At 39.7% G+C, this 24,621-nt stretch overlaps 1 protein-coding gene across 3 annotated transcripts in view; it reads right to left on the bottom strand.

The window, feature by feature from the left end:
- The window catches only part of LOC137257768 (solute carrier family 12 member 4-like), a 160,742-nt gene extending 143,466 nt beyond the window's left edge, over positions 1–17,276 (bottom strand). For all 3 annotated transcript variants that reach the window (XM_067795193.1, XM_067795192.1, XM_067795191.1), the window contains exon 1: positions 16,936–17,276. In XM_067795193.1, the coding sequence (XP_067651294.1) occupies positions 16,936–17,035 (100 nt within the window). In that variant the 5' untranslated portion in view covers positions 17,036–17,276. The remainder of the gene's footprint in view (positions 1–16,935) is intronic.
- Positions 17,277–24,621: the final 7,345 nt, after the last annotated feature.

Below are 24,621 nucleotides of genomic sequence, written 5' to 3' on the forward strand. Positions count from 1 at the left end.
ACCATGTGGGTCTTCAGCATAATGAACGAACACTGTGCCACCTAGATTGTCTGAAGCAGTGATTCAAAAGAGTTCAAGGGAGTTAACTCTATTAACACTTCCTTGAATCATAGTAGTAAGAGCAGTTCATGCCACTGGGCCCTTTTCACGGACAGAAAGACTCATGGAGATTCTGGTTAGAAGTTATGCTTGTCGTAAGAGGCAACTACTAGGATCAAATGGTCTAAGGCTTGCTGACTTGGTTGATACATGTCATCAGTTCCCAACTGTGTACATGCTGTTGATCACTGGATAGTCTAGTCAAGTCAATATAGCTTGAATATTGTTGTGTGGGGCTTAAAACTAAACTCACTCACTCACGTTAGAACTAATCTTCAGCAAGCCATCCTTGATGCACAAGGCCATTACATGGATTTTATGAATTGTTTTGTTTGCATGGTGGTTTATCACAACAGTATTGGTTGATGGCCATGATGATAATCACTGGATTGCCTGGTCCAGCCTTGAGTATTCACAGATCACTGCCACACAACTGGCTACTATCTGAACGTAGCACACATGAATGTGAGAAACAGACAAACCTAAAGAAGTGTACAGATTATGGTTGTACAGTCAAGGGGAGGTAACTGCTAACATGAACTTGCGTAATTTTATCAAACATCTGTGGTCCTTCATGAAGTTAAGTGCATTATTTCAAAGAGTAACTGAAATAATTCTAAATAATTTTGAATGCAAGCTGTTGAACAAACTAGCCCATGTGAAACAACCTGCTTCAGCCAACTCATTTCTGACAATTTAGCAACAATTTGCATTCTGGATCCTTCAATGTAACATGTACAGGTGTGACAAAAACGTGTTCAAAAAGACAAAGTCAATGGTTGATCTAGAGAGATGGTAGATCTAGAGAGATAAGTTAGTGGGTAATGCTAGGGACTGTTGGATTCAAGAGATTATAGGGTCATGCCAGCCATGTGGGGTTCTGTAGGTGTGACGGTTGTACAGAGAGAGGATGTGGGTCAAACAACAGGCAGGGGTCTTCAGGGTTAGTGGACATCATGATGTGGATATCTTGGGGAGCTTGGGAGACTAGGGTATGTGTATTCATTCCATCTTCATGTTTACAAATCTTGACTGAATCAATCGTGAAAATGATCATCTATATCTTAACCTGAACCGTGATATGTACCATATATTACTGCAGATAAGCCAAATTTTGAGGATCGAAAATGAAGTCTGCAGACAGGGGTCAGCTTATTTATACATTTTCGTCATAAATTTTTGCAGAGGGAGGTAAAGAACATTGTATTGCCTTGTGAGATTGAACACGAGAAGACACTTTGTCAGTAAAGGTGTCAAATTTGCTGCTAAAAACCATTAGACAAGATTACTTACTTTTCAGTTCTAATTTGTTAAAGCAAGGCATCGTCTTCTGTCCAGGGATTAAGATTACCATGAGTAGTTGTCTCACATACAGCACAGGAAATAGCAATCATCAATACATGTTTCCTTGATCTACTGGTGATTTTGTTAAAACATATCCAATAATTTTATGGGATGACTTTTGATGCAGTCATCCGAAAACTACTGTATCTCAAACTATTATTTTTCTAGGAAAAATATATTCTATTTGTAACCATTTAAAGGTTGTGCCACAGCACTTTGGTGTATTGATGGTAAGGTTTCATGCTTGAGACAATCTGACCAGTCACTGATGAGGTTTTGCACAGTCTCTCTATTTCTACCACAAGAATTGTTTTTGGACATGTGATCATCCAGCTACAACAAATATGACTTTTAGCAAAATGAAATATGTATTTGCATCAGTTTTCTCTCACTTTGTTGGATAACCTTTACCATATTCATCATACATGTATCCTGATCCTACAATGATGGGTATGAATATTCCTCACAATGGCTGTTTATGACAGGTGACATATATCAGCAGAAATTACCAACAGGCCTGCCATATTGAGCAGCCACATGTGACAATGTTGGAAAAACAGAATAATATTTGCACATTGATTCCAGACATTAGGGAATGTCAACTTTGTATGCTATATTTCTCAAACTTCATAGCCCTTACTCGGGTGGAGTTTTAAGAATTAACAAATGTGAATGTCACATATTAACTGGTTCAAAAACAAACTTTTAATGGGCTTTAATTCACCAATTATTTTTCATCACATAGCAGCATTCTGTTGTCCCATCTGTTTCCTTGCTGTTCAGGTACGTCTATTTGGTGAATTCTCAGCTCACTAATAAAAGATGTTAACTTTTACTCTAAATATTAAGATGTCCATGTTTGTCGGTCTGACAGTCCCCGAACCACATAGTTTCCCCACCTGCATAAATGAAGCAAGTCTAGATTTCTTCAGGGTTCAGATCTGAATCTCCCATTTAACTGGGGCTAATTCACAATTTAAAATTCACTGTTTGTTTCTATCAAAATTATATACAAACATTTGTATAAGGGACACAACATTCAATCAAACACATGTCATCACCATTCCTCCAATGCATGAGTGTATCTAATAACATATTCACCAGTATTTGGCACTGTTGGATTAACAAACCTCTCAGACTTTCAGGAAGCATTACATATATGATGATGACATAATCCATGCTGAGGAGCACTGCTTTAATCACCAGGAGGAAGTCTCCTACTCCATATGGATCCAGGCACTTCAGCATCCTTGACAGAAGTGTGTGAAACTTGTGGAAGATGACGTGGAAGAATACCATCACTATTTATATCACCCAATCTATTACTTTGCAGGCAGGAGATACACACTATGAGTTTTCAGATTTACAGGTGGTTTTCTGAGTGTCCTTGAACATCTGGCAAACAATTTTGATTTCAAAATAAACTCATGAGAGATACACACACAAAATCATACTCAAAATCTGAAAAAACATACAGACACATGATATTAATCTACTTCTTTGGGCAGATTTATGGAAACATACATGAACCTAGGCATTTAAAATTGATATCAGGTATGTTTAGGTCACTACAGGGTAACTGTAAGCGTTCTCCTCTATATCAAACTGCTTGTGTCAGTCAAGATATTTTTCATGACATTGAAATACAAAGTCTTGTCCACGAATTTAATTTAACAACACTAAACAGTCACCTCCCCTTGAGATTATGCTCAAGGTCAAGGTCCCCAATCTGCTGGCATCCTGTTCTACAGGTATTGAAATATGTAACGTGTACTCAATCTATGCATGCTACAATGGCAAGTGTGTGAAAATCTACCCAACATAACTGTAAACACAGCAACCAAAAACAGCATTATAACATGTATACTTCCACATTACACTTCAGAGGTGCTTGCACAATTATTCTGATTTGAATTCTTCCCAAAACAAAAGATTTAGAGGCCAAATGGTAAAAAGAACTTTTTGAAAAGATTAGCTCTTATGATCCTTGTAAAAGTGATCTCTTAGAGGTATTAAAATAGACAAATAAATAGACAGTGCAATTCCCCAATCAATCAACTTTGAAGGTTTCTTGTTTACCACCAGTTTTGACCTACAGTGAACCCTGATAAGTGAAAATAAAGGGCAGGGAAAATGTTCCTTGCTTTATACCAGTGCTAAAACCTACACTGAAATGTTGTTCCCACTGTAATTTAAAAAGTTGATTTGTTCATCCATATGTGGATATCCTTTGTTAGAAGTTTCTAATTGGTTTAATTAACTGCAAATTCTAAGCCATTATTGAGTCTTTTTAAAAAAGATACACAGATTGATGTAAGGCAAGCACTAGCTAAAAAAGCAGTCCTAGGGTGAACAATGTAAGGTTTCTGTTAATCTAATCCTAAATTCATGTGAAATAACTGGCATCATTTCTTCTCAGAACATACTTCACAGGTGTAGTTAGAAGTGCACAATGATTTACCACATTCAATGCAGACAACACGTTTTGTTTGTTCAGTGTTTAATGTTTCTTTTGATTTTCAATACATATTTTCATTAGCAGGATTTTGATTCAACATTTGAATACCTACTTAAGCTTATTCCACACAGCTGTAACTTAGTTTTGACTCCAACAGTTTCAAGTGCTGAAATAAGGAAAAACATGATTGGCTGATGCCAGGTTATGAAGCCAATGAGAATTGTTGCTAGCAGACACTGCCAAGGTGACGATGGATTTCAAGCTGAAAATGGTGGCTCAGAGCTAACTGAAATGTGATGTTTTTACCTGTATGAAGAATCGAATCAGAAATGATTAAGTCAGAGTCAAATATCGAAAATCGAATGAAATTGAGGTCTGGGAGAATCATTGCAGCCCTAACTCAGCCATAATCCTGGTTCATGATGGCTACCAGTAAGTAACCGAGTCTGGACAAGATAATCCAGTGATTGACAAAATGAGCATCATTCTAAACAAATGTGGTTTGATGACATGCATAAACCATGTCTATGTTCCTCCTACAAGCTTGGGTTGCTGAAAACCAATTCTAACCCAATTCTGCATGGGTTGCAGACAACAGACTGGTGTTGGCAGTGCCCAAGGTAGAATGCAAATGTAAGCATTGTTCAAGGTCATGATATGAAAACATTGTTGATGAATGTCCTCCACATCAAAATGATGCTCCATTGAAGATTAATGAGCAATGAACATCTGTTCATTCTACTGTAGCGCCTTCAGGAAATCCCTGCTTGCCATATTCCAACAATATCAATTTAATTGTACATCCACTATTTTCATATTTGGATAAGATGATAGATGTCGGGTTGTATGTTCCCTTGAGGGTTTACAATACAATTGACTGCAGATTGATTGCGTAATAATGTCAGGCACCATCAGCACTGGAATTGTATTCACCTGGTGAATCTGGCGAATGTGACAGATTACAATTTGCAGTATCATTACCATTATTTGATAATTTGCAGTATTATTACCATTATTTGAGCTTCATAACGGGCATGTGTAAGGAATCTTTTGTGCAACCAAACCACTTTGGAGTTCACTCATTTTGTTCAAAACCGGTCTGAATAATGTGATCATCCATTTTGATTGAGTGAATTTGTGTTCAACAGCACCTGCATTCAACTAACACATTGAACTAAGTGCATTGTTAACATACTGTAATTTAATGCATACATAATAAGAACTTGTTCTCTTCACAGAAACAGCAACAGGCTGATGGTACCCTCATTTGGCATATAACAGGAACGTGTTGCTGGTACCCTCATTTGTTACAGTAACAGCAACGGGTTGCTGCTATCCTCATTTGTCACAGTAACAGCAATAGGCTGCTGGTACCCTCATTTGGCGTAGAAACAGGAACAGGCTGCTAGTATGCAAGAGATTGGTTGTCCCTCAATGGGCACAGAAACACCAACTGCAACAAATTGGTGGGACCCTCATTGGGAACACCAAGAAGTACCATCACTGGGCACAGCAACAGGTTGCTAGTACCCTCACTCAACACAGTAACAGCAACAGGTTGTTGGTACCAAAACTCAGCATACCAACAGATTGTGGGTACCTTGTGTGGGTAGAACAACTGCAACAGGTGGCTGGTGCCTTCACTCAGCAAAGCAACAGCAACAGCAACAAGTTGCTGGTACCCTAACTCAGCACAGCAAAAGATTGTTGGTACCTTCATCCTTCACTTGGCACAGCAACAGTAACAGGTTGTTGGCAAAACAACAGGTACAGACTGCCCTTCCAACAGTAGCAGGCACTGAACAAGCATGCAGTGTAGTAACATCTGTATGTGTGGACATGTCAGGTAAACACCGGCTGGTGGCTTGCAACATCAGCCATGTTTGATGTGCCTGACACTGAAACACAGGCTGTTGTATCTGATGCTGTGATGTGGCTAATCTGTGAAAACCCTGCATACTGCATGAGCTGGAATCATATGCTGTGTGGCTGCCGACTCCATTAGTCAAAAGAAACACTGTTAGGGCTAAACGAGGAACTAATTTCTGCAGTCTGGTATCTGTATGTGTCATGCAAATGCTGATTTAGTGAGATTGTCTGTTTCCTGTCTGACAAACTAGATTATAAACTGAGCATCCCAACATAAGTTTTAGAATCTTGCCTCACTTAATCAAAGACTGTTTAAAGTACTAAAGGACAATATAACCTGAAATAATGAGAGCATAGATATGTAAATCTGAGTATAGATATGTAAATCTGAGTATAGATATGTGAAAAAAAGTATGACCAACTCCATGCTGAACACGTTTTCCCTGATACTCAACCACACAGCTTAATGGATACAGCTAGCCCATGATGGAGAGAGCTGCCCTCTGATGAACTAAGTTGCCCTCTAACTAACAGGACTGTCTGATGGATACAGCTAGCCCATGATGCAGAGAGCTGCCCTCTGATGAACCAAGTTGCCCTCTAACTAACAGGACTGTCTGATGGATACAGCTAGCACATGACGCAGAGAGATGCCCTCTGATGAACCAAGTTGCCCTCTACCAACATTACTGTTGCCTTACAACCAACAGGACTGGCAGATGTATGCAACTAGCCCATGATAAACACAGGCACCACAATGACACACAAGGGACTTGTATGTCACAGAACTTTGCCAAAGAAGTACTTTCTGTAGATCTCAAACCACCTGTTTCTTTATTCATTGGGCATGCCTCACCTACTGTTAACAACCACAATTCCAGCCAAATTTTAACTGTAATTAAATGATCAAGCTTCCTGCATATGATGGAGCTGATAAGCAATAACTGTACATGGATTGTTGTGTCAGCTTTCCATATCTAAGATTCTTAATTAAATAGGTAAATATTACATGTGTCAAATACATGCTCAAGTAACATGCGACTGCTCAACTACATCGCTGTTCGCTTGAAAGTCTCTGTGCTGTAAATATTCTATCTTCTGTCTCTGCTTTATCAATCCTGCCATCTATCTGGATAGTGAAGTCAACCCAGTTGTCAAATGTAGGCATGATGAGGATGACTTGGTATTCTTAAAATGAGAGGCTATTCTTGCCTTGAAGAAAGCCATGTGGTCTCAGCATTACCAAGGTTACTGAAACCTACTTTTTTAAAACATAACTTATAAGGGTAAAGGTTTATTGTATAAGTTGATAGTTTCTTTAAGAAAAAGAAAAAAAAAATATAATAGCAATGCATTATTCCTGTCATATTTTTGACAATGAAATATTAGGAAACAAATTCCTGAAACGGCTCACCTCCCGGAAAACAAGAACCATCTTGGTAATGACTCATTTCATAATTTTATGGCTGCTCATCTTCTATTAGAGGTAAACCTGTTAACTAGGATGTTCAATACAGCTTGTAACATTAGTCACACACATCTTAATACACAAGATTAATATTAAACAGAAATAATGTGACGACATCATATTGGTGTCGGCCTAGTCTCTCATTTATAAACTGATGTGAGTGAGTTAGTATGTGAGTGAGTGTAGCAGTACAAGAAAAGAACCCTACACAAAGTATACAACACAACATCAACACCAGACAATCTAACCATCAAATTCTCAATGTCCATACTAATGGTCAGACAAGGTAACAGGTTCCCGTCCCGTCATAGAATGAAAGCAGGGTTTATCAAGTCTCAATGGGTATTGGTTGGTTGTTATGGCTACTACATGACGTGTCTGTATCATAGTTATGTCTTGATAAGAATTTGATCAGTTGTATATAAATGTTAATCCATTGGAAAAATCAGCCACTGTCATATGTTAACTTCAACAGATATCAGTTTTAATCATGATATCACTTGCACAGTGCCTAGCATGCAACAAGCCACTGGGTCAGTAGATGTCTCATTACACAAATCCACCTGAAAGAATTACACTTTCTTCATACCTTGTCGTGATAAGAAGATTAATTAATAATACTAGGACCAGTCAGTCTCCTCGGGTAATTCAGCACTGGGGAGGTAGATTAGTGGTCACAACTTCGGTTTCCAAGAGAAAGAGCAAGGGTCCCCAGCTGAGTTACAACTGTCAGTTGGACATGTGTGTGCTGCCTATCAAAATACTGGCAATGCTATTAGATGTGAAGTTAGCCTTGGGTTAGTAAAGTTGGTCTATGTCATTATCAACTGACATATTTGGGTTAAATTTTCAACATTTTCCTTGGGCCCAGCTCTTTCTGCAATGTTAAATACTAACCGTAAGCAAGTTTAGATTTCCCCAGGTTCTGAACCTCCCATCTCAATCTTAAAGGAACTGTTTGTTTCTATCAAAATTATATACATTCTATTTTCAGCAATCACTTCAAATTATTTAGACTGTTTATTGATTATACTTTTGTATTATTGAACAAGGCCCTGCTGTACTCCAGTATCCTTTGACTGGAGAAAATCATCTACAAAATGATTGCATGCTGTGTTGAATCAACCATATATACAACAGAAGAGAGAAACGTTAGACTGAACAGGTATTGTGTGTTTCCCAAACGGATATAATGTATTTATGTTGTACAGCGTAACATGCATGTCTTAATAGTGTTACGTGTATGCTAGGTGTGTGTCAGGACAAGGCGTACGTCAGGACAAGGTGTATGTCAGGACAAGGAAAGATGTATGGTTGAACATGGCTGAGGAGAAAGATGTACAGCTGAAGAGGACAGGGTGTATATCTGAATAGTGTACAGCTGAAGAGGACAAGGTCTATATCTGAATAGGGAAAGATGTGCAGCTGAAGAGGACAAGGTGTATATCTGAATAGTGTACAGCTGAAGAGGACAAGGTGTATATCTGAATAGTGTACAGCTGAAGAGGACAAGGTGTATATCTGAATAGGGAAAGAAGTGCAGCTGAAGAGGACAAGGTGTATATCTGAATAGTGTACAGCTGAAGAAGACAAGGTGTGTATCTGAATAGTGTACAGCTGAAGAGGACAAGGTGTATATCTAAACAGGGAAAGATGTACAGCTGAAGAGGACAAAGTGTATATCTGAATAGTGTACAGCTGAAGAGGACAAGATGTAAGTCTGAATAGTGTACAGCTGAAGAGGACAAAGTGTATATCTGAATAGTGTACAGCTGAAGAGGACAAGGTGTAAGTCTGAATAGTGTACAGCTGAAGAGGACAAGGTGTATATCTGAATAGGGAAAGAAGTGCAGCTGAAGAGGACAAGGTGTATATCTGAATAGTGTACAGCTGAAGAGGACAAGGTGTGTATCTGAATAGTGTACAGCTGAAGAGGACAAGGTGTATATCTAAACAGGGAAAGATGTACAGCTGAAGAGGACAAAGTGTATATCTGAATAGTGTACAGCTGAAGAGGACAAGATGTAAGTCTGAATAGTGTACAGCTGAAGAGGACAAAGTGTATATCTGAATAGTGTACAGCTGAAGAGGACAAGGTGTAAGTCTGAATAGTGTACAGCTGAAGAGGACAAGGTGTGCATCTGAATAGGGAAAGATGTGCAGCTGAACAGGATTGGCTTCATCTCATCATATGTAACAGGACTGAAGGCAAGAAAGGAATTATCAATCCAGCTCTCTGAAAACACTTCTCTGAAAAGAGATCTCTGCAAACATCAGCATCTACGGGACATCAAACCCAAGAACATACAGACCAGCAGTCAAGGAGAGAAACAAGACAGGGGAACACCATATCACCTTTGTGACCAAACACTGTCCACAGTTCCAGGCCATCCTCAACTGAGTCCAAATCCTTGGTCATGGTGCTAAGACTGCCGAGTACACAACTGCAAGTACGGTACACTACACTGGACTAGACCTGTGACAACTGTAGTCACTGCGTTGCCTAATCCAAACATTGGAACTGTTACAGCAAATGGAACCGGAGGCTGAAACCAAATCTACAGGAAGATTGTGTAAGATTATTTCAAATCATGGATATTTAAAGGATATTACAGGCCTTGGTGCTCAGTACACCTGCTGGGGAAAACAGCATGGGCTCTGTGGGCCAACTGAGAGAGGACAGCCCTCCTGGACTCATATCTAACATACACATGCATAGTGAATGTGCATAACTTGATTAAAATAAATGATTCTTTTTAAACAGCAAAGGAGCCCCAGTAAGATGGGAGAATCTGAATGTGAACCTAAGGAAATCTCGACTTGTTTCATTTAGGGCTTTAGCACTTCAGGGAGGGTTGGTGGAAGAAAGAAGAAAATAATATTCAGGGACTCTGGAACAATAGTGGTTCAAGAAAACCACAATGGAAGTCACGATGACTGTTAGGAATACTTTGGTACTCTCTTCAGATGGGGTGTGTACTAGACTGTGACAAACTATGAAAGTAATTTTCAGAACTTAAATTATGATTACACGATGCCATTTAGAAGTCGCGGTGGCTGAGCGGGCTAGGCGGCTGACTTTGTGTGCTGGCGAATAGGTGCCTGACTCTGAGGGTGCGGGTTCGAATCCCGGATGGGACTCAACCGAAAAAAGTACTAGCATTTGTACTTTACTAAGAAAGTGAAATCCCAAATATGACATATGTAGAACTTAAATTGTATTTAGGTATTGGGGAAGTGTGATGTTCTCCAGGGCAGCAGATGACCTTCTATCACAGTAGTACATTCTGTCACTATTTCATTGTACTGTATCAAATTCTAGTGAGCAAAATAATGCAAGCACACACAAACACACTTTTAAAAAAAGGCTCTACCGATCTGTCTGTCTGTGTGTGCATGTGTTGGTGGGTGTGTTCATGTCTGTCTGCACACTGAAAAAACAATTTGCAGAAAGGATTAGTGAAATGTTTCCTTGATCCCCATCTGTTAACTGCTACATCAAACCATGGTATTTCCACTATGAACCTCTTCTATGGGATTGTTTCTTCAAAGCATTATTCAGGTCTGGCACCTGATTGTATATCTTGAAACATTACACACACAAACACTCATTATCATCATAAAATCATTCTCCAGCATAAGAACCTGATTACTGTTTCATAGTATCTTACTTCATGCCTAACATATTCAGTTTTTCTATCATATTCTATGCACTCATCTATTCCAATCTATACATGGTCTACAGTCATCATCAGAATGAGTCGCTGGTATCATGGCTAGACTGACGTTCAGATCCTGGAACAAAGAACTGCTTCCGAATATGTCATGCCTAAGATACCTAAAAAGATATTTTAAAAACATGAGGCAGCAAGCACAATCATTTATATGTTATAGACTCACCCACACACCATTCATATGCTATACAAACTCACCCACACACATAACTAATACATCATTGGCTATAGTCTTACACATTCAAGCTGACAGTGCTCTTTGTTTGTGCAAATCATTATTTTTGTAAATGTTACTATACAGCTGTTGTTGTGCCATGATAAATAAATTCACAGTATTACCATTCTGATTATTCCCATGGATTCAAGGCGCCACCTGTTGAAATATCAGTCACATCATTTATTCATGTTCGCACACAAACCCCGAAGAGTCAAACTCGTGAGGACCATGGGGACATTACCGAGTGTTTGACATGTCAGCCAAGAAAATTATAACTATAAGGAATTGACAGGAATCAAATCTGATAATTCATCTCAACTGAGACATTGGGGTTCAACTATATGCATTCAAAATGCACATATATCATCCTCTCGCATAAAACAAGTAAACATATTTACCAAAACTGTATTGGCACTGACAAAACTCTTCTATTCCAGTTCAGTTTAACTGTAGTAGCAAACACACAGTCCCAGAACTGCAATATCTTCTTCCTGTCCAGCCCTTTATGCAAACTTGAAAGCTCTTGTTGTGAGTCTCCCATCTCAATTACACATGATAATGTTTGCCCAATATATCATGATCTTTGTCAAAAAACTTATAAAGGTCATATAATGTGAACGTTAACTGCACCTTTGTGTAATAATTTTTAGCTTGTTATCAATTGTGCAAATTATGTAAAGGACGTGCTTGCATTATTTTTAGTATGTATGTAGTACAAACTTAACATTGCAATATTATTATCATGTTTTGTATGTGGGCCTTAAGCCTTTCCATGAAAATTGAACTGATTGAAGTCTAAGCTAGCTCCCTGAGATATCACTGACATGTCATGGGCCTCCACTGGAAACTGTAATATCCACTTGAAAAGGACATAACAGAATTTCGGCAAAGTCGCAGATTTTTTGTCAGTTTAATGGCATAGATCACGAACATACATGGAATGTTGACACTAGTTTGATTCATGGACATCTGTGACAGCTACTGTATGATGAGTTCAACAGCCCGACAGAATGTGATCCTTCTTCAATCATGTTCATTACATGGTTTAATATTGCACAATTCAGTCTCACGACAGCTGTGCGGAGTTTTGTTGATTTAACATACAACAATGCAGCTTGTTTATCATCACTTCCAGTGTTCAAGACTATATATGTTTTTCACTGTATGAAGACAACATATAATTTATACTGTGTGACGACTATATGCATTATTCTGTATGAAGACTATATACATTATACTGTATGAAGACTACATATATTTTATATTGTATGAGAAAGTGAGTGAGTTCAGTTTTACGCAGCACTCAGCAATATACTAGCTATATGGTGGTGGTCTGTAAATAATCAAGACTGGACCAGACAATCAAGTGACCAACAACATGAGCATCGATCTGCGCAGTTGGGAACTGATGACGTGTCAACTAAGTCAGCGAGCCTGACCACCAGATCCCGTTAGTTGCCTTTTACGACAAGCACAGTCACCGCACTAAAAGCCATAATACTCACAGCGATAAAACTCTTCCTCTTTACTGGCCCTGTTACCAGACAAATATATACTGAATGGCAAAAGAAATGCATTTTTTTTTTTTTGTCAAGCTTTTCAACACAAGACTTAAACATAATACTGACTTTTATCAGATTTCATTTTTTCAAAACTTGTGCTTCTTTAGCTGTTCAGTATGTCAATGACTAAGACATTACATTAATTATGACAGTATTTAGCCAGAAATTTTCCCTGCCATTTGGTGTTTACTATGGGTTTAGTGTCTGCCTCTGAGCAGGTACAGATAAATCTCTGAGCTCATGCCATTATTGCCCTACAACCAGGACATCTGTGAATGCTAATCATGGTGATGAGAATTAACCTGTTCAGTTACACGGCAATTTCATTACAACTGCAGCAGCACAAACTGCTCCTAATGTTCAACTTCCTGACACAGTCATTGCAGGAGAAAATAAAAACATTGTTCGGCACAGAGATACATGTGAGACTCATTATAGCAGGGCTGTGTGTGTGATATTAGGTTGTATACAATACAGTGATATAGTACAGAGGCACCTTCCTGCTGCAGCTGTTTGTCGAGGGACTACACCAGTCTAATATGATCTCACTGTACAACCAGCATTAACAAAGCAACCTTTACATTACATGATTCTCTAGGCTTAATACTGATACTTAAATCAAAAACACTTTACTCCTTTACAGATTTCACTACTTTCAAGCCTTAACTGATTTTTTGCTGAATGAAAATGTTTTCAGGTGAATAAAAGCTGTAAGAGCTTCTACCTAAATGTTTAATTTGTTTCATTTTCTTTTCTCTGACAGTTGACAAAAAAAATGACCCAAGGGTTGGCAATATCAATGCCAGACATTCATTCTGTATTCTGTTGATCACAACATTCAGATGCCTCACTTCACCAAAGGGAGATAATGCCCCTAGCTTGTAGCACTGAGATTACACTAGAAGGCACTTATTACTCGGAAGATAAAACATCTGACAATGGTTAATCTGGTTTGGGGAACACGAATAAACTGTGCACTGTGAGAAAAATCTGTTGACACATACTTTCATCATTAAATTGCAAATATGATAATCACTACATGAGATGCTATGCAGGTGCACCAAGGTTGGTCAGAAAGATGCCAACAATAGATGGGCGAGTTAAACATTGTATGACAGTATGTCCATCTATATGTGTCACTGACAGTATGTCCATCTATATGTGTCACTGACAGTATGTCCATCTATATGTGTCACTGACAGTATGTCCATCTATATGTGTCACTGACAGTATGTCCATGAATCTCTGACACTATGTCCATGTCTCAGTGACAGTATTTTAATGTGTCACTAACAGTCTTCCCATGAGTACACAAAAGTTAAACAAATGTCTGTAGGGACCAAATTGTGCCTTACATGAAACAACTCATTTTTGTTTCTATAAACATGACAAACAAGATCCCCTCTGTGTAACTTGTAAAGCAGACAAGAGTAGGCGTGATGTATTACAGTTCAGCTACAGTGTCACTGTGTGGGTATAGATTGATGGCTTCCATGGACATGTTGTCCTTGACCAAACATCCGACAGCTGACTGAGTGGGTGATTGTATGAGTACAACACATTTAACAAATGCTCATTGATGGTTGCCCATCAAGTGTGGCTGTAGGTATGTGAAAGATGGTTGCTAGTGCAGTTAATTATTCACTGACATGATCAAGGACCAGATTGTGCAGTTAATGATTCACTGACATGATCAAGGACCAGATTGTGCAGTTAATGATTCACTGACATGATCAAGGACCAGATTGTGCAGTTAATGATTCATCAGAGATAACCTGGTAACAGATTATAATTCAACTGAGGTCACCTAGTGACAGTTCATAATTCACTAAAGATCAATTCACCTGAGATCATTTCCACCTGGAATCTGAATAACAGTACATAATGCTGACACAAAATTCTAAAGTGATAACCTCTCTTTCATGTCTGTGCATAATCATTCATTTGATATGTATGTCTCAATACCCAAAGAAATATTGACTTGTTGGCGTCTACCATTATTTAAGATTAACTGTATAAAGTGCTGGTGGAATGAAATATATTGCATATATCATATAGTGCTAACTGTATAAAGTGCTGGTGGAATGAGATATATTGCATATCTCATATAGTGCTAACTGTATAAAGTGCTGGTGGAATGAGATATATTGCATACCTCATATAGTGCTAACTGTATAAAGTGCTGTGGAATGAGATATACTGCATATCTCACATAGTGCTAACTGTATGAATGTGATTACTGTGATGCTACTAGGGGGAGCGAGTAATGCTTTAAGCCCCTTTTTAGCAGCATTCTAGCAATGTCACAGCAGTGGACAATATAAAAAGGCTTCAAATATTGTACCGATGAGGGGAATTGAACCGAGATGTTCAGTGTGATGTACAAACACTTTTACCACTATGTTGCCCTACCACCCCTGATGCACTAACTCCAGCAAGAAGACGGGACATCACAGTACGCGTTACTCTGGACGCCTCAGCCACACCCCACCATACCCTATTTTATAGGTCAAGACATGTGATTTGATTTCCTGCATGAAGCACACCATTCAGTTTGAGGTACTTGACAAAATAGGTCTTAAATCCTCTTGAATCAAACGTCAGCCAAAGCAGTTTATTAAACAAACTCCAACTCTATATTATTATTTGTTTTCATGAATACACACTGTTTTCATGAATACACACTGTTTCCAGTTTGAAAACAGTTCAGTGGAAGTAGATCTGCCAACCATTTTATACTATCTTACACTTTACTTGTACAAGATTTAATTGTGGGCCTAAACAGTGTTATATTATTGGTTTCATAAAGTTTCATGTCAAAGACCTACAGCTCTGACATCATAGAAATAAACTGCCTATCAAAGCTCCTCTCATATACAATAAATTATATTCATAATAAATACCCTTATACAGAAATAACATAATTATTATAAATAGTGTTGTTTTGTCGCAGCCACATGTTGGGTATTTTACTATATATTTAGTTGAAATGTGTATAATGACCTATGATTACAAGTAACTAAAATTAGCAGTAAATTTGAGTTCGTTGTAAACAAAGTTTACTATATTTGATAAAATACAACAAATCTCAGTTGTAGTCTGTTTGGCCATTTTGGTAGTTCTACATTCCTAGTTTATAACATGCACTGTGCACATAATTCTTAAAAATATGACAACTATTAACAGAACAGAAAACATACACTGCTTGTGACAATGTTTTAATGTTGAGATATTGATAGGTAGACTGACTACTAGCACCTGCTGATACTGATTCAGTTATCAGGCTAGACTGCATATAGGACTAAAGACATGTTGACAGACACTACTGATACAAAATAATGTTAACTTGATTATGCAGATAAGATTTAAAACTTACTTAATTTTTAACTTCAGGTTGAAATATATATTAATCTCAAATTATTAACATGATTAATTTATGATTGCTTTTTAGAGATGATAAACACTTAATTACACTTATGGCTGAAAAGCCCATGTTTGTGGTTCTGATGTTAACAAGTGTGTGATATATTGTTAATGCCATGTACTGTCCAAGCAAATAGCATCAAACAGCTGGTCACATATACAACCTGCTGAGCTGGTCATAGGGGTCATGGAGTTACATATGTGACGTCTGAACACATGAACAAAAGTCATTCTCATAAAGGTGGGGCATACTTTTAACTTTGTAGTGGTTGCCAGTACAGTTTCTTCATACTCAAAGCAGTGTTTAAATATTGTGCAACTTTCCTTCAACGGAAAGCGAGCATAACGTGACCTCACACTGAGGTCAGTTACAAACAACTGCAAATGATATATCTGTGACACATCACTCCAGTTATTCAGTAATGAATGTGTACCATAGTAAAGTAAACAAGAGTATGTTTCCATGGTTCAAACAACTTTTAAATATACCTGTAAAAGACGGCAATAACTTGATCGAGAATTGATTAGTGAGTCAGTCAAATAACCACAGCTGAGATACACGCTGTTGTAAACTATAAAAAATCATGTGTAATGAAAACTAATAACCACATGATTTCATGAAAATGAATAACAGTTTAAAAATAACGAGACGGTTATAAATAGCCACATTAGACAGGAGCTGGTATAAACATGGCTTACAAGATGGGTCCAACACATGCTTTCTTGGCTGCAATGGACAGATTCCTGTATTAAGTTCTTACCGTTTCCCGGAACTTGAATATTGGTTCCATATCCCTGCACATCATTACTCAATGGCTCATCTTCATCAGCTTTCGTAACTGTAAATCTCACGGATGCCATAGTTGACCGAATAGGTGTGTACTAAATCCAACTTGACACTTGCAGAAAGGCACTGACTCACGTTCACTAACAGCAGAGCGTCGTTTCTATCTAAAACATTACTTAGATCACTTTTGAAAATAGATGTCGATGAAATATATTGTGGAGTCGTTAAATGAGTTGTGAGATTTCAATATAAAGATTTCTTCCCTCCATAGTTCAGATCTTAAACAAAACGACGCGATCTGTCAACGTGTATGAGATTTCCTGCTTCTCGACAACAAATGATGTTTACGACTCTGTACCAGTTACCTCCCTTTCTCCATATTTCATGGATGAAAAATTAATCGCGCCGGGAATTGACCTTATTTAGGCTCAATAGTTGCGCTCGTGCAAACACGTGAAGAAAACGGTGTAAGGGAAGTAACTCCAACGAAATGGATTATGCGAACTTAATATTCCTGCATTCTATCGGTTAACTGAGTTTATAACACGCTTAAATCTACATTGTTACAGCTGACAGAGGCAACACTGCAATAAACATATAATGTTGAACTTTGTATGTAGTACACTGTGATGAACAAAACGATGATAACATTATATTATATGTGGGATTACAATTTCTGAGTCAAGTACACATTCTAGTACTTTTTTTGGCTGAGCCCCATCCGAGATTCGAAATCACAACATCAGAGTCACGTACCTAATCGCCAGCACACAAAGTCAGCCGCCTAACCCGCTCAGCCACCGCAACTTCCACCAAATGAAAGTTGGACAACTGGTAGTCTAGACTGCAGGCTTTGTGTACCCCTCTGATAAGTGTGAATTGGCACGGCTCCCACGACCAAAATATATGTTACATTTGACCACTTTCTAAATGGCATTGTGTAATCATAACACGGCGATAAACAGTCTCTAAATATAATAAACTACGTTTATGACAAACAATTTTAGAATGAACTGTCTCTAACTACAATTAGTGGTCCCTTTCAGTTCGCTTTAACCAGGGATAATCTACAACAGGGATAGGTCTCTCGCTTGTTTTCTTAACCATTTGTACTAATTAACGTGTGCCTCGTCATGCTTCAGCGCACACAGTGACTTGGCTCGTTCCCAGCGCATCTTCAACTGTGTTTAACCAGGGAGCCTATCATGATTATAGGGGGAGAAGAAAAGCCCCTGAACATATGTCTCGGGTCGTTACATAACCAGTGTAGCCAAAATGGTGGCAGCATAGTATTTAAGATTGAGTCCGGTTTATTTTCAACAGCTGATTAGTTCGCTGAGTGTTGTAACAACTGAAATCCTACACGTGGAAGATAGGTTAACTATTTTGTCACTTCTTTTTAAGTCAAATAATTGGTATCAATGTCCGTATTAGGACAGTAGTGAAGTTTCAAGTCGGTATGTTATAGCTCACTGGCTTCCAATCTCGATTCACCGCGAAGATAGACTAAAGTGTGTCGATAAAACTTCTTTCACACATTCTTTTAATTTGTAGAAGGAAAACATGCTTTTAGTTGAAAGGTATTTGCAAGTAACAGTGACAGTTTTATGACTTAAAAAACGTTAGGGTGTAATTGAGGTGTGTGAAAAATATGACACTTCGCCGATCTTTTCTGATCCGCCACTGAAATGCTACACGTCGTTCTTTGAGTGTTTCTAGTTATTCAGATTTTAAACAAATACATAAAGTGTTGGAAAATAAGAGGTATATAACGTGATTATATACCTCTGAATGACTTCGATTAAACAATCACAATCCAGTATTTAGTGAAGTCATGGTAGAATTCCCATCATCAGTGGACAAAAACAGTTCTTCTCGAGAACCACCAACATTCGGCTGTTGCTGCATAATGTGCATCTACATGTTAGACTGACATTTCAAAACGGTCAAAGGTAACTGAAGCCCGACATGTAAAACCAGGGATGAAAAAAAAAACTTTGAGAAAAACGAAAAAACCCAAAAATCTGGAACCGTGTTCGCTCAACCTATGCAACACTACCTATTCTACTGGAGGGTTTACAGCAGTAGACAAGCATTATACACTGTCACACAAAAGTGTTTAAACGGAGTAGTGTCAACGGAGTAGGAGTATGTATGTATGTATGTATGTATGTATGTGTGTGTGTGTGTGTGTGTGTGTGTGTGTGGACGGACGGACGGACGGACGCACGCACGCACGCACGCACGCACGCACAACATTATGTTGTTTTCAAAGGATTATTTGAAAAAATGCCTGCCCCGTTTGTCGGCTTCTTGGCAGTCGTCCTGCCTCCACAAGAGTCGTCCTTGGTCCACTTTGTCAATGGAATGTGTTCTTGTCAGTCGTCCTGCCTCTGGGGGACTTCAACATCCAATTCTGACCCCAGGATGATGGTGCCCACGTTCCTAATAGTAAAGGTATATACGTATATATTTTTTTATATTATTTATACTTACTGTGTTTATCAATGCAAGACATATGCCTATGCGTGAAAAGGTTCAAACCTGAAACACCTGTTGTAACCTTGCGGTACACATCGTGGTAAACAAGGATGCAGTTTATGTTGTCTTCCAAAGATTGTTTTTGAAAAAAACACACAGTTGTTTGGCTGGGCGACGGTCCTAGTAATAAAGGTAAGTGTAGGTTTACACTGCTTTTAGCACATTCCAACAATATCACAGCGGGAAACATCAAAGTCTTGGCTTCAAACATTGTAAGCATAAGGGAAAACAAATCAGGGTAGTTTGATGCGTCACGAACGGAAGCTTTAACCATTAGGTTATTCGACGATCCCCACAGATTTAAATGCAAAACAACAATGTCGGGTCGTGAAAACAAGATTTATTCTGTAAATTAAACTGAAATATTGAAATACTTTACCAGCAGGTGGTCACACTCGGCCAGTACACTGCCCCTCCAAGTGACCATCCTTGAGTAGCTTTGTCTGGAAACTACCTACTGAAGGACGGAATGGTGGGTTAACACTAAGTTATGCCATCTATAGATAGCATCATGCAGGGCATGCACGAGGGGGCCCTATCTGCACTACCACCTACATCTACTAGTCAAGTGCAGTCAACATTGAGCCTACTGGGGGATGCTGAGAAAGACTGGAGCCACGAAGTGTGCCAACCATAACAAGCTGCTGTGTAGCTGTAACAACCATCCTGACTGTACAGTCAGTCCCTAGCACTGAACCTACTCCATAGTACAGTCGGCGGGGGGCTACGCGGAGAGCGGACGTACTATGGAGCCACTATGAGACCAAACTCATCCCGCCGGTCTCTCGGAAAGGCAGTGTACAGAAGTCCATGTAGAAGGGGGAGGAGGGACACAACACCAAATCCAGAACGTGCCAAGGTTCCTTCGTCTGAAAGAAATGAGTCATGTTTACGCATCAACAATCACATTTCTCACGTATTTAGATTTGTTAAATAAAAGCGAGTAAGTGTGGTTTTATTTCACTTTTAGCAATATTCCCACGGCGAGCATCAGAAGTGGGCGTCACACATAGAACCTAAGTAAGGACTCGAACCCTGACACTCAGCATGGCTAGCCAACACTTCAACAACTAGGCTACACTACCTCTCCGTTTACACAGAGAAAATAGTAACATTTTTTCCATATATCTACGCGGCTATACTTTGAGGGAATGAGTGTGCACTATATATTCATTAGACATTATAGAGAACAAGAATGTTTTCTTTGAATGCAAAGTCGGAAAATCTTGCCTGTCCGGTCCTCTGTAGGCTTCGTGTCAGTCGTCCTGAGGGACTTCACGACGTTCTGAGTCCAGGACGATGGCTTCCACGATTCTAATGGATTGGGTAAAGATTATTTCACATCACTGACACTGACTAATTCATCATTGACAGTCACTACCCAGCTTAGGATATCGTGACACCCAGATGTCGTGTTGGTCAACTGTCGAGTCGGAATCTGTCATGTAGCGAGGATTTGGGCAGCTCAGTAATGGCGTTCCAACACACATTCACAGCTACTCACACCCCGGACTCTAGAAAGCGACATCCAAGTCCAGTGATGTGAAGCTCAAAATGAAAACAAAGGTTAGACTATATGCACACCGCATTTAGAAGGGAATAGTAGAAATGCGAGACCAAAGTGTGAAGTCGAGAATGAGAAAACATTTGAAGACGTGTTGGAGGCGATAACTAAACTCACAGAGCCTTGTGATAGACGAAATGACATACTAGAAGCTCGACAGGAGAAAATGTCAGAAAAAGTGAAATTGATGATAGGTGATGAGGTAAATCTTTTATCTATCCACCACTGAATGGGACACCAACACCAAATCTTCATGGAACTTCACCACCATAGACACTGCAGGAGGAACCACCACATTACCACCACATAGGACAACTCCATCACTATGCGGGACACCTCTACATGGCACACCATCACGACATCCACCAATACATGGGATAACGCTATCATTACACTGGACGCCACAACCACATCCGCAATAAGGGACAGAACCACCACTACATTGGGCACTGCCACATCAACCACTACATGGTAGGCCACAACCACATCCACTCCAAAACGGGACACCACCACCACGGACACTACATGGGGCACCACAACCACATCCACTCCAAAACGGGACACCACCACCACGGACACTACATGGGGCACCACCACCACGGACACTACATGGGGCACCACCACCACGGACACTACATGGGGCACCACCACCACGGACACTACATGGGGCACCACCACGGACACTACATGGGGCACCACCACCACGGACACTACATGGGGCACCACCACCACGGACACTACACGTGACACAACCACTATCGATACTATATGGAACACCATCACATCCTGTACTAGATGGTTCAACGTCACCACTACACTCCCAACACAACATGGGAAACCGCGATCACTACAATGGACATCATCACAGCAACATGAGACACGACCACGTCTACCACTACACGGAATAGCACCACCACCCTATGGATAACACTACATCCACAACTACATGGGACACCACCACAACTACAAGGGGGCACAACCACACCTACCACCACCACCGACACTACATGGAACAACACCACAAAAGCAATACCACCGTCATTACCACCACGTGGGACACGATAACAACCACCGCTACATGGGATTCCACAACCACCAACCACTACACGGGACAGCACAACCACATCAATGATTAGACATGACACCAACACACCCCCACCCCACCCCCACCATCCACCAGTGCATGCGACATAGGCCGCGTCTGTGCTCTGTGTCTTGTCATTCTGCTTGAACAGATAGGCCTGATGGTCCAGTGAAAACAGTTTTTGCAGGCAGCATCATGGTACAGGGATCAAAGGAAAGAATGGCATGTGCAACGAACGTTGTTGAGAGAGAGAGAGAGAGAGACAGACAAAGAGAGAGAGAGAGAGAGAGAGAGAGCATTGTGATGAGTTCTTAAAGGTGCCCTATTCCTACCGGTCTAAAAAACAAGACGCTTGGATATTAATGAAAAAAACAAGACGCTTGGATATTAAATGAAGATTCCACAATCTGTTGTCCCTGTAGACAGTTTTCGTAAACAATCTCCTGACATCATAGACTATCAGTCGTATGACAGTGTGGCCATGCCATGTGAATTGCTGACCGGGTGTAGAACATAATCCGGTTCTAAAACAGCCACATATACGCTAGGGGGTGCAAATACATAAATACATAAATCACTCATTGGCATCGTTATAAATGAAACGCCGTCATTAAAACTACTCATTTCGATCTTAAATCGACCTTTTTGACAACAGTGCACAATTCTCAACCGCGAAAGAAATTTCCACCAATCAGGGCGGAGCGTCTCCGCGAGGTAATATGAGGTATAGATATGGCGGATTCATCTACATTTCAGGGGGTAAAATGTTTCGTTTCCAGGTTTGTACAAACCTAAAATCGCGACATCTGTTGTGAAAAATGAAAGCTATATGTTCTCACAATTTACCATCATTTAGTTTTGTCTCCTGCTTTGCATAGTTTCCGAGTTACAACCCTTGTTTTCATGGACGATTCTGTCAAAATCACTTGGTATTGCTAGGTTATAATCCGTGTTAGGTGGTATAAACCTACGTATACACGTTATTTGCCATCATTCACTTGATGAATTTATAACAGGTATAATTAGTGGTAACGGCACTGAGATTACCCGACAAAGGTCCCCATTTGGCATTTCTTGTGTCTGGATTGATCAAAGGATAACCGATAACACGCTGCTTGATTAATTTCTTTTATGCGGATTTAAATTACAAAATATCGGGATGCGGAAATATACCCAAGTAACCAGACTCAAAGGCGATGGAGACACACAGCAAGGAACTCATGACACCCGGGTTAGAATGGGGTTTTCAACAATTCGTGCTTGTCGTAAGGGGCGACTTACGGGATCGGGTGGTCAGGCTCGCTGACCTGGTTGACACATGTCATCGGTTCCCATTTGCATAGATCGATGCTCATGATGCTGGTCACTGGATTGTCTGGTCCAGACTGGATTATTTACAAACCGCCGAAATATATAGCTGGAAAATTGCTGAGTGCGGCATTAATTAATAAACAAACTTATCAACAAACATGTTTGTTCAGTGTAAACGAGGCGATTCGGTGGGTATCGGTTGGTCAGAATTCAATGATTTGAAAACATGGGCCGTTGTTCAAGCTATCAGTCACTGGCTTGTCTGGTAGAAATCCGCAATATAGCCGTAATATTAGTCACTGCTGTGTAAAATATACTTCACCCAGACTCTCACCACCCATTCATCCCGTGAAGATCTTGGTTAGAACTGGTATTCAGAAACCAATGCTTGTCATGGGATATGACGAACGGGATCGGGTGCTCGGGTTCTCTGTCATGCTATGAAATTAGACCCTTATGATGTCAAAGCAAATGTGAGAGCAATTCAAGCATCATCTTGGTTTCTTGCTGTGAATTTCCCGACGGTTTTCAATAATACAATGTTGTGATACCCTAAGTATAGAGGACCCGTGAAGGTCCCGGGGTAGAATAGGCCTTCAGCAACCCATGCTTGCCATAAAAGGCGACTCAGCTTGTCGTAAGAGGCGACTAACGGGATCGGGTGGTCAGGCTTGCTGACTTGGTTGACACATGTCATCGGTTCCCAATTGCGCAGATTGATGCTCATGTTGTTGATCACTGGATTGTCTGGTCCAGACTCGATTATTTACAGACCGCCGCCATATAGCTGGAATATTGCTGAGTGCAGCGTAAAACTGAACTCACTCACTCACTAAGTATAGAGACGACGTGAGTTTCGCATTCCTTGTGTGGTCATGAGCCAGTCCGGAATTGGCCACTAAGCGTGGATTATGAATAGACCCTCTTTAGCGTCAATATGCATATATATAGCGCTATACACTCAAGTAGCGTTTATATATAGCCTACCCACAGCGTTGTTAAAGCCATACAACAAACTGAACTGACATGTTGATACTGATCGCTGAATATTAAATTATTTTGTCTTTAAGTTTCTGACGTTTTAGGAACTTGAAGGGTGATCGATAGAATCTGTAACAAGATGAATCCACAAGACTGGAGATTATGACCTCAATTTGTGA

The sequence above is a fragment of the Haliotis asinina genome, chromosome 12 (assembly GCF_037392515.1).
Source record: "Haliotis asinina isolate JCU_RB_2024 chromosome 12, JCU_Hal_asi_v2, whole genome shotgun sequence".
NCBI lineage: Eukaryota > Metazoa > Mollusca > Gastropoda > Lepetellida > Haliotidae > Haliotis > Haliotis asinina.